The following is a 12080-nucleotide window of genomic DNA, read 5'->3' on the forward strand; positions in this document are numbered from 1 at the left end:
AATAGATTTGAATGAATAAATTGCTCTGGAAACAAACAAACAAAAACAAGCTCAAGCACATTACTAAAAAGCCATGGGCCTCGCTTCAGGTACAGCTGGATGCAGGCGCTCTGCTTTCAGGTTTCATCTTCTGTCCTTTGCTCTGGAATAGACTTATTTTCTGTGGCAGGCAAGCCGGCCAGCAATCAGCCAGCTGGGCAACACAGCAGGGAGATTCTCTACTCTGGCAGAAAAGTCTCAGGAAGACCTGACTGGCCGAGCTGACGTCACAGATCAATCCCCAACCAATCATTATGGCCAGGAGGGCTGGCCAGGCCTATATTACAAATTTACCCTTGAGGGGTGCTAAAAGGAAAGAAAGTTCACTGGAGGAAGAGAGGGGTGGGCAGGACAGATAAGATCAGTGAACAGCTGTCCCTTTACATTACCATCACCCCCCCCCCCACACACACACACACACACACACACCGAGATCCCACTTAGCACACTGTGGCTGGGCAGTTGGATCATCTGGGAAGAGTGAGCCATAGAACACTCCAATTGGACCATTTTTATTTTCTACATAAAATCCTCAGTGCCCTCATACCACTTGCAGGACAAGCCCATGCTCCTTAGAAGGGCAAACAAGGTTCTCTATGATCTGCTGTTTACCTTTCAGCCTCTCTCTCTCCACTCCCTTCCTTAACACTTAATTTTCTAGCAAACACTGCAGACTAAAAAAAAAAGTCCCTCATTCGTCACGCTGTTCTCCCCTGACCAGCTCCTAACCAGGCTTCAAGACTCAGGTCAAGCGTCTCCTTTGCCTGGAAGTCTTCCTCACACCACCACCAGCTTGCTTACACACACACACACACACACACACACACACACCACATGCCCAAACTTGCCATGGCACCACACTGACTTAAAATTATGTTCGTCAGATTCCTCTTCTCGACTGCAGGTAGAAGAAATTGTACCACAATTACCTTTGTATAGCAAGTTCTAGCACAGTGCTTGGCACACAGTACATGCTCAACCTTTGATTTTGAACAGAAACTGTTCTGATAATCCCAATGAGTGAGAAAGAGCCAAATTAAGTTAATAGAAACAGGAGAAACTAGATTAGTGGAAATTAACAAAACTTAATTGGATGGTGTCTTTCCATATTCAGTTCTGTTGGGCTATGTAGTTTACTGGGGGTTTTCTTTTTTACTTAGATCACTCTCTAATTTACCAACATGGCATAATTACCTAGAAAACATACATAACACACGTACATAGAAAACTACCGACTCATGGGAGATGTCATTGTTATTGGGTTACATATGTTGACCGCTTCCAGAAACTGAGCTAAGTGCTTTCTGCATTGTTTCCTTTAATTCTCACAACAAACCTATGATATAAGCCTTGTTTGTTTTTCCTTTTTACTTTTTTAAAATAAATTTTTATTGAGTTCAGAGAGGAAGGGAGAGGGAGAGAGATAGAAACATCAATGATGAGAGAGAACCCTACACTGGGGATTGAGCCCGCAACCTGGGCATGTGCCCTGACCAGGAATTGAACTGTGACCTCCTGGTTCATAGGTCAATGCTCAACTACTGAGCCACGCCAGTCAGGTGTTTTCCCTGTTTATAGGGGAAATAACTGAGGCTTAGAGAAGTTACACTAACTTTCCCAAGTTCTAGCTAGGATCCAAGATCCAAGCCCAGTTTTTTCTGGCTCTAGCAGCCCATTGTCTCAAGAGCTATATACTCTTACTCTTTATCTTTGGCCAGCTCTGTATTTATTAGTTAGTTACACAAAGAAACAAAAGAAACCAGAAGGTTCTTCACCAGGTGAGCCATTTCTTGTCAAGCGATTATTTTGATGATGGTAATATGACTACAATATGGGGATATATAATCAGGTGTTAAGTGGTAATACTAAGAAAGCTTGCAGCTTTTCTGCATTAAGTTCTTTCTCAGCACTTAATTGCAGAAAATACGTAGCATAAGAGCACCCAGGGACACAAAAATCACTTCTGCCTTGAAAGTTCTGAGATGAAAAAGAACAATTCTCAGAATTCACTCCTCCTGCTTTTCGTCTCCTTTGGTTTTCCTGAGGCTCTGCCCCACTTATGGGATAAGTCAAAGATTAGATCCAATTAGTTCCACCCTCCCCCAGGCTAACCTCTGCTGTCTGGTTGGCCTCCGAGAGACAGGTTCACAGAGGCCTGAGCTCACAGCGCCACAATTCTGAATTTTCCCCCTTCCTCGCCATGTGACCTTGGAGGTGTCTCTTGACCTCACTGAGCCTCAGTTGCTTTAGCAAGAAATTGAATTAATCAATGCGACATGTAATAAGCCAGAAAGTACTAATGGATGTAAGAAAAGTGGGAACGCCCCTCACTTCCCAAGCTCCTACCTTGTTCCTGACATTGCGCAGTAAGCTGTGCAAAAACAGGTTTGTGTCATGCTGACCGGCGTCTTCCTTGCCTTGTCCGAAGTGCCAGCGCTGTGTCTGGCACATAAGGTCAGCTCATCCGTCAGTTCAAGGCCGTGCTAACAGCCATTCTGGGTGTGGACGGTCCCACCTTTTGTGGTTCTTGTGCAGTAATCACTTTAGTAAACTGGTGACTTCTCTGTCCCAGGGAGCAAATTGTTTTTGTTAAAACTCTTCCCTGGAAATCGCCTCAGCCTTTGCAGGGAGGTGTGCCTGCCTCAGCTCCCCCTGGGCTGACAGCCCGGAGACTGGAAGCCAATCAAGTGAAAGCCTCGGCCTCCCACTCGGACTCCCTGAGACGGTGGCGTTTCAGCTGGGAGAACTCCGAGAGCGTGGGGAGCATGCAGCATTCCTCAGAGTTCCCTGCTAATAAGAATCACCCGAAGCCCTTGTTAAAAACACAACTTCTCTGCCTATCCCAACGCCACTTAATCTGAAGCTCCTGGAAAGAGGTCCTGAAGCTGTCTTTTAAATAAACACCTCCAGGTCTTTGTTATCATCAGCACAATTTGAGAAATTCTAATAGTGCAAACAGCTTGTCTTTTACACAGAAAGACTCTGAGCCCCAGACTGAGAGATACTAGTTGTGGGGGGTGAAGGGTGGACCTCACATCCCCAAGTGAATTAGAAAGAGAAGCCTAAGTCAGTCCAATAGGATTGAGTTTACAATAAGAAGGGTGAGGTCTGTGGCAAACTGGAAACCCTTTTATCTAAAAGGGAGGCACCTGCCCTGGCCAGGTTAGTGTTTCGAGCGTCAGCCTGCAGACCAAAGGGTCCCCTGTTTGATCCCTGGTCAAGGGCTTGTACCCCTCTGTTGCAGGTTCCCCAGGCCTGGTAGGGGCGAGTGTGGGAGGCAAGCAATCAATGTGTCTCTCTCAGGTTGATGTTTTTCTCTCTCTCTCCCCCGCCCCTCCCTTACACTCTCTATAGAAATCAATGGTGAGGATTAAAAAATAATAAAATAAATAAATAAAAGGGAGCTGCTCCTCTCAGCTCCAGCCAATTGCTGCCACGCAGAATGTGGAACCATTGTCGCCACAGATAGCAAGTTTTCAATAGACAATAGAAATCGGGATTTTTTTTCCAAGAAATTTCTCCATGTTTATTCTTTTCCTAAAAAAATCCTCACCCAAGGATATTTTCCCACTGATTTTAGAGAGTATAAGGGAAGGGGAGAAACAGAGAGAGAGAAACATCGATGTGAGAGAGACACATCAATTGGTTGCCTCCCCCATGGGCCTGACCGGGGCTGGGGATCGACCCTGCAACCCAGGTACATGCCCTTGACCAAAACCGAACCCGGGATCCTTCAGTCCATAGGATGATGCTCTATCCACTGAGCCAAACCAGCTGGGGTTCCATGTTTAAAAACTGACAACTGATTTTTTTTTTTAAAAAGTTTTTTTGAACATTGTGTAAGCCATATTTATCCTGGCTATCAGTTTCCAAGATAGACTTTATGGGCCATAGTTTCATCTTTTCCTTGCCTCTCTCATGTTTTAAGTTATTTTTAAATGGATGGCTTTTTATCATCTAGGTCAGTGGTCGGCAAACTCATTAGTCAATATCAACAGTACGATTGAAATTTCTTTTGAGAGCGGAAAACCGACTTCTGCGCATGGGCCACGAAGTTTCAATCGCACTGTACGTGCGTGCCCGCATGTGGTATTTTGTGGAAGGGCCACACTCAAGGGGTCAAAGAGCCTCATGTGGCTCGAGAGCCACAGTTTGCCGACCACTGACCTAGTGAGAAGAGCCTGGCTAGCAGGGCCCATCATGGTCTGGCTCATACCACCTTTCCCACACCACCTGTCATTAGAGAACATGGGTTCTAGAGCCAGACTGCCTAGGTTTGCATCCCGGATGGATTTGCCACTTACTAATAATGGTTCTGAGCAAACTAATCTCTGCATATCAATCCCTTCACCTTCAAAATGGTGATGATGATAATAGTTCCTACTTCTATTTGGTTGTAGTGATGGCTATTACGTTACTATGAATAAAGTGTGCAGAACAGTGCTCAGCCTCCAGAAGCCAGCCTCAAACATGTTGAATTCATACCCCACCCCCCCCCCCGAAGTTGCAATTCCCCTCCCTGGAACACATGCTCCTCATAGTCCTTGGCAGGTCTCTTCATCCCTCGGGTTTCACTGATCTGGCAAAGCTTCCCTGCCCCCAGGAACGCCTCGGCCTTGAGTCTACCCCAACAGCACTTCACACCCAGTATTTCAGGTGTCGGGCATCTCCACAACCGTGCACAGCCTTGAGGGCAGAGACCTTGCCTTCTCGTTTCTGTAATCCCAGGACCTAACACAGTGCCAGTTACGCGATGGGCTTTCAATAACCAGTGTCAAAGGAATGAAGGCACTGCCCTTGATTTCCCTACTCGATTATCAACTTCTTAGGGACAAGCACTCCCATTGGCTATGTCTGTGTCTTTCTTCACGGGACCTCGCAGAATTATCAATTCCATACAGACAGTTCCCGACTTACGATGATTCAACTGACAATTTTTCAACTTCATGGTGGCATGAAAACAGTACTCCTTCAGTAGAAATAGCACTTTGAATTCTGAATTTCGTCTTTTCCTGGGCTAGCGATATGCAATGCTCTCCTGTGATGCTGGGCAGTGGCATCAGCCGCAGCGCCAGGTCAGCCCTGGGATGATGAGGGTAAACAGCCGAAACTCCAGAGTGCACTTATTCCATGCATTTTCCACCTTCAGCGGGATTATCCTGATGTAACCTGACTGTAACTTGAGGAGCTACTATAGCAATTTGTGCTGTTTGCAAAATATAATGCTAGCTTCTGATCAAAGAGCTTACAACCTTTCCCCAACTTCATCCCCATATGCCATCCAGAGATGTCTACCCTTTGAACTCCCACAGCAATTCTCTGGGCCTTTCTTATGGTACCGAGCACTTCTTTTGCTTTGGATTACATCTATCGATGTACATGTCTTATTGCTTCACTAGACTACGAACTCCCTGAGGCCGGGGTATGTGTCTGACTTCAAAATCACCACCATAGTCCCTTGCCCATAGTCAGCATTCCTTAAGTATTTCTTGGTAGTATTCACGAATACAACCTTTTCACTGAATTTCTTATATTTATCTAGGGATTGTTAGAGAGGAAAAACAAAGATTCAACTCAGTCTGCATGGTGTTAAATCATGCCATTGAGAGTTTTGTTCATTTGAAGGAAACATTCGTTACTGTTTGAAGCACTGTACCGAGAACCGAAGAACAAAATTTAACCCACATAGTTGAAAATTGAGGAAGCAGTGATTTCATAAAGGTTACAGTAAGGTAGATCAAAACATGCTTTGGAAATACTTCCAACTGACAGTATAAAAACAGCTCTTTCCTAGAAATGACCATTTTTTCTTTAGCTGGAAAATAATATACCGTATTTTCCAGCATATAAGACGACTGGGCATATAGAAGATTTTCCTGGGTTAAAAAGTCATCTTATACGCCGCAAAATACGGTATGTATTAGAGGAGATTAGTTACCTTCTTGAGTCCTTTCATTATAGAAGTTTAACTTACTGAGAGCCTTGGTTAATTGTAGAAAGGTGGAGGCAATGATATTTATGATGCCGAGGTGAAGTCGACAGTGGAAAATAAGGTAGGTATTTTCCACATACAACACACGTTAGGTAGATAAGGGGATTTTTGTTCCTGTTGTGACATTTCCACCAACTTTCAATAAGTAGGCTTAATGGCATTTAAGGCAACAACAGAATAATATTAGCATCAATTTGAGGTAGAAGCCGTGCAGGTAATTGCACACATTTACAATTAGCTCATGTTTCATGATCAGATTTTTCAATGCCATGTTAATTTTATATAATGTTCAATCAGGAAAGAATAACAACAGTTCAAACTTAAAAATCAAAACAACAGCTTTGTATTTATTGTTGAGATTTTATTGAAACAAAACAACCTGCAGAATGTATACTTATCACTTCATATCTTTAAGTACTATTATGATTTAGAATAGGGATTATAAACTCCTTTCCTAAAATACATGTTATAAGCAACATTTCTCTGGTGCCATAGTTTCCCCGTTGCTATCCACGTGGGTTTTAGTAATAGACACACTATAGTGAGCACCTATCACACGCCATGTAGTTTGCATTGATTAGTATTTCTAAATCACTCATTTAGTCAACAAATATTAACTCAACACTTACTGCTCACCGAGAAATGTGCTAAGTACTGGGCTATAATTATGAACCAGACATTAGCTCTTACCTTCAGGGAAGGTACAGTCTTGTAGGAAGTAACAGCTCTGCAAGATGGGTAATTTTATCTCAGTTTCACAGATGAGGAAAACAGGATGGGGAGGGACTACTACTGGCCAATCCCCATGCTCTTTGCACCACGCAACCCTGCTTCTCTCCCTTCTGTTTTCCTGGTTCAATTCACTCACCTTTGCAGGAGTGTTTTCAATCAAGTAATTGTGGCAAATAATTGAAAATGCTTATTTTAGTGGGAAGGTAAACAAAAAATCTGTTTAAAACTTACTGCCCTCAATCTTTTGGTAACATAAAGAACAAATATTAAATACCAGTTATATTTTGGATTGGGGGCTGGCTTACATAAAATACAAGCCTTAACAAGGCCTACAACCCCACATTTCTCACAGATGTGGAAAAACAGCAACTTAATGGCAAGGTGAAGGGCTCATGGGCCTATGTTATTCATACGCTGTGCAGAAACTTGGAGCTTTTTATTAGTTGGTTTATTTTTCTCGACTCTGATTTCTACTTTTCCCCGATTGCATGTAGTCATGACAAAGATGGGAGGCAGATGGCAGGGGAGCCGTGAGGGTATGGTTTGAGAAGTAGGCAAAAATCCTGAGGACTAAAGCGCGTTAGTTTTTGCCTCAGAATCGGTTTTTGCTTTCTTTGGCTTTATCTACATGAGATTGTTGCAGTTAATTATCAAGTGATTGTTCCAACTAAAAGATGATTGTTCTGTTGAAGCCTTTTATTTCTTTTGCTCTTTTCTTCCATCTCTCCCATCTGACATAATTTAACCCGACCCCTCAGAGCCATCGCAGAAATGTCCAGCTGGAAGGCACACAGCTCTCGAAAGAGAATAAAGGCACCAGAACTCTTGGCCAAGCCACGTCCCTGTTTACTCCCTAAGTATGGTTCTGCAAAATGCACAGCCCCAGACTGTTACAGCTACTTCCTAATTGGCCTTCTTACCTACAGCCGCTTATCCCAATAAGCCGTCCTTCTGGGTCCCCAGTGTTATCTTCCTAGAACACTGATCACGTCACTCCTGCATGAAGGCCTCTGCTGACTGCCCGAAGTTTATAGAAGGAAGCCCAAATGCCTAAGGGTGACACAGAACGCCCTTCAGTCCAAGCCTAATCCCCCCCTACTTGTTCGCCCTTATCTCTCCCTATCTTTCTACACCAGAGGCACTCACAGAATCATCCTTTGTTCCTGGAACAGGTTTTGGCCTTTCAGGCCTCCACACATTTGCACAAACTAGCACCATTGCCAGCTATATCCTTTCCCCCTCTCTAGCTGGGGAAATAAAATTCATGTGTTAAGATCCACATAAAATGATCTTTCTCCAGTAAAAACTTCACTTGTCTTGCAGGTAACTTTAGTCACACTCCTCTCTTTGAATCCTTAGCATTTTGCATATAATCTAATTGTAGCACTTAAATCTTTGATCAAGCTTTAATGCTCCTTTTTCCTAACTGCAAACCCAACTCCTCTTAAATCACCTTCATTTTCTGACTTTGTGCATAGTGTAGAGTAGGGCATCAGAAAAATGTCTGTTAAATAAAGAATAAAAAATAAAAGTATGCTCCCATGTCCAGCCCAAATGTTTAAAAAGTAGAAAAAAACATATACATGCATATATACACAGAGATATATATCTATATACAGTATAGACACACAAATATTATACATACGATTTCAGAAATTTTAATTTTTTTCATATTAAAAAGCTTTTTAAAAATAAAGTCCAAGTTAAAAGAAACAAAAGCACACATTAAGGAATAATGCAATTATTCCATACCAGTTTATTGTAGGCATTGTTTCAAAAATTTTATAGCATAAATAACCTTTCATGTCAAAATAACTTAGTACAATTTATAATAAAACTTTGAGAATTTAACATCTCATCAAAATACAATAAAATATGGTTTTAAAATATGATTAACCCTTTCTGCTTTTCTTTTACTTGCGGGCATATAAACCCAAAATACCCAAATAACTGCTGCACATTTAAACTTTAACAAAACATATTTGGTTTAATTAAATGTAACTCAACCATCCTAAATTAATACATAGTTTGTTTTCCTTCCTGCGTGGTTCTTTGTAATTTTTGTTCCTTTTGACTTGTATTTCTGTTTCAACACAGTTTCCTTCTTCATTTCCACCTCTTTCCATCTGCAAAGTCATCTAACTCTGGGCCCCCAGAGCATGTAGTTGAACTCAGCCCCTTGACATCAGTTTCTGTAATCCTTGCATCAGTGTAGGGAGTAACTGCTTGAGTAACTACAAAGGTATTTCAAAACTCCAGTGCAATTTGGTTCAGTTATTTTCATTCAGATGCCATCACCGTTCAGGAAGATTAATTACTGGAACCCACTGATCCATGTAGCGACTTTCCCGGCAAAAGCAAATAAGTTGACTTAAGGCGGGATCCTTCCACTGCGATGAATGTGGATTCTAGGAACAAATTTAGAAAAATAAGTTTACTATTAAAAAAATCAGCATTTGCTAATAATTACACTACTGTTGAGGGGAAGACACGTGAACATTCTATACTTTGGCTGTGTGACATGAAGACCAGTTACAACCATAAAAAATAAAATTTCTTCCAAGTCGTTGGGTTCCCTGCAAAACCACTAAGGGTACTCGTGTACTAAACTATACTCTGCAAAGTTTGAATTAATGCAATTCCACAGAGCCATATGCATATGTTTGCATGACAATAGTTATTCAGTTTTGCATGCCAGTATCATTCACAGGTCTGTCTTACCAAATTTGTACTGTGGCAGAGACCTGAATGAAACAACTGAGAAATATTTCCATGCTGTGCTCACAGTGAGATGAGACGTGCATAACAGTTCACTAGAATTGCCACCTGTTATCCTCCCAAAAGACAGAGTAGTATTTTTCAGTAACAAAAATTAGGCAGCCAAAAAGTAGTAAAATGTAGGAGGCAAAGCTATCACATGGACCTCTGCAACCACAAGTTATCTACCTAAGAAACGTGTGTTTTTTTTTAATCAGGAAAACAAAACAAAATAAAAGCTCCATTAAAAAAAAATGCAAGATTGCAAAGAAAAAATTTCCACTATCCTCTTCATGCATTTCTAGGGAATTAATTAGGTCTGTCTCCTACACCATTTCTATTTTTAGCTTTGACTGGCAGAGAATGAAGCTGACTCCTTAATGAGAGGGAGCCAGGAATTTATTTGGCTTTATCTAATCTGCCCTGCTAAAGGAATTAGTCACGGGAGGTAGTGCAGATGTAGGTAGGGAGTAGCTGGGCTGACAGTGCTGACTCACAAGGATCTCTTCCGCTGCTGGCAGCCTCCAACGTGCTTAGACATGTTCTGTACCAGAGAAAACCCCGATGATGAAACTGGCACATCTCGGCTGAAAGTCCAGCCACACGCTAATGGGGCAAAGGCGGCCAAGCTCTTGACCCCCACCCATTCCACTCTGCAGTCTGGCAACGCTCAGGCCCGGCGCCCTCAGTTCCAGGGCGCTAACCCCGATCAGCACGGAGACCCCTTCTCCCTCACCGTCACGAGCACGCAGTGCAGGTCCGGGGGCTGCTCGGCGCCCTCGCTGGCCCCCGGGCTGGCGTCGGTCTCCAGCAGCAGGAGCTTGGCCAGGCGGCCCGGGTTGCTGACGCGCAGGATGTTGATGTCGTTCTCGCAGCAGAACGCCTGGATGAGGGTGAAGTGGATCTGCAGGGCCACATCCCGGTCGTCGTCCTCGTCGGCGGCCAGCAGGCAAAGCACCACGTTGTCCGGGTCGCTGCGGGCAGCGGGCGGGGCAGGTGAGCGCAGAGGCACCACCAGCCCTGGTGGGTGCCCGCAACACCCGCCCCGATCCGCTCGCTCCCCCTGGGGCAGACACCCACCCGCAGATTGAAAAACAGCAGGAAGCAACGCTGCAGGGCGAGGAGCGGCCCGCGCGGGCGACCTCCCGGGGTCGGGGTGGGAGGGGGTGCCGGGAGAGACGCGCGAGGGCCCCACTTACACATTGAGCAGCTTAGCCGCCTCGTACACCCCGACCGTGATGGTGCGCTGACTCAGGGCTTTGCTCAGCACTTCCTCCAGGGCATCCCCCACATTATCCATCCTGCATGCCGGCCAGAGAAAGGGGTCCCGTCAGTCCCCGTCCCTCGGGGCTGTGGCCGCCCGCTCCCCTTGCACCGCGACCCTCCCTCCCGAGTGCATGAGCCACTGCGCATCTCAGCTTTCTGCAAACCCCCGACCCCCCCCCCTCACCATTCATGACCCCTAGAAGCTGGGAGTCCCGGGAGAAGCCCCAAGAGTGCCACCCGCCACCCTCCCCCGAGGGCGCTGCCAGTCCCTGGCGCCGGGCGCTGACAGAGGATGCCAGCTGCAGGAGCCGCACCGGCAAGGAGGGTCCTTCTACCCTTTGCAAGGGCTCGGAAGGGCTCAGCCGGGCTGGGGGGCACGCTCTTTTCGTCCGCGGGCACCCCTGGGAGGGTCCCCGAGGAAGAAAGATGAGAGGTACCCTCTGCAAACTTTTGCACGCTCACTCCACCGCAAGCCTCCCACAGCCCGGCAGCACTGGGGTGCACAGCGGGCCAGAGTTCCGGGAGAGGCTCCGGCCGCCTTACCTTTCGGTCTTTGGCTCTCCAGCAGAGAATTCCTCCAAAGTCATATTGCAACTGCAGGTCCCCCACAGAGAGAGAGCGGCGGGGCAGCTCTTGCACCCTAGGGCGCGCGGGCGCCGGCTCGGTACTCCCTCACAGGCTCCTCCAGCGCCCGCCGCCACCGCGCAGTCCGCCCCGCCCGCCGGGATCGTTCGCCCGTCACCTCCGGGCTCCACTCTCAGTCCCACCAGGAGCCGCGCAACCTACACCTCAGCTGCCTCACAGCCACTGAAGGACAAAGGCCCCCGCGTACGGGAGTTATCCTGCCAACCCCCAGCCAACCACCTCCAGCCTCATTTGCATACGCGCAGCCATTGGGCTATGCAAATCAGCATTGGAGACAATTTGACCCCAGCTCCTGGAACAAGGCTGAGGAGCGGAAGGGGGAGGAGCTGCGCGGAAGCTAGCCCGGGGTGCGGGGGCGGGGCTTGGGATACGGAGGGCGGGGCCTTGAGCTGACACATCCCTTTGGCCGGGTTTGCAGGACAGGAGTTCTTTGCCTTGGAGGGGAGTGGGGACGGGTTGTTGTCTTCAGCTTGGGCTGGAGCAGGCTGCCAAGTGTTTTTCTAGTTGGTGCACATTTTTTTTTTTAATTGTAGTTTCATGTCTTTTGTTTTTAGGGGTTGCTATTAAAATCTATTTTCAGGGTTAATGCACCCAAGTCTAGTAATTATTAGTAAGCAGGTTACATAAAAAGATGTGTCCAGACCTCTGG

General features: G+C 45.8%; 1 protein-coding gene across 1 annotated transcript; it reads right to left on the reverse strand.

The window, feature by feature from the left end:
- Positions 1-8499: 8499 nt before the first annotated feature.
- Positions 8500-11605, reverse strand: GADD45A (growth arrest and DNA damage inducible alpha). Its single transcript, XM_079777938.1, has 4 exons — positions 11330-11605; positions 10720-10821; positions 10257-10494; positions 8500-9171 (listed from the first exon to the last, which is right to left on the reverse strand). The coding sequence occupies exons 1-4, from the start codon at positions 11371-11373 to the stop codon at positions 9058-9060; spliced, it is 498 nt and encodes a 165-aa protein (XP_079634064.1). The 5' UTR covers positions 11374-11605; the 3' UTR covers positions 8500-9057.
- Positions 11606-12080: the final 475 nt, after the last annotated feature.

Source organism: Cnephaeus nilssonii (assembly GCF_951640355.1).
Source record: "Cnephaeus nilssonii genome assembly, chromosome: 7".
Taxonomy (NCBI): Eukaryota; Metazoa; Chordata; class Mammalia; order Chiroptera; family Vespertilionidae; genus Cnephaeus; species Cnephaeus nilssonii.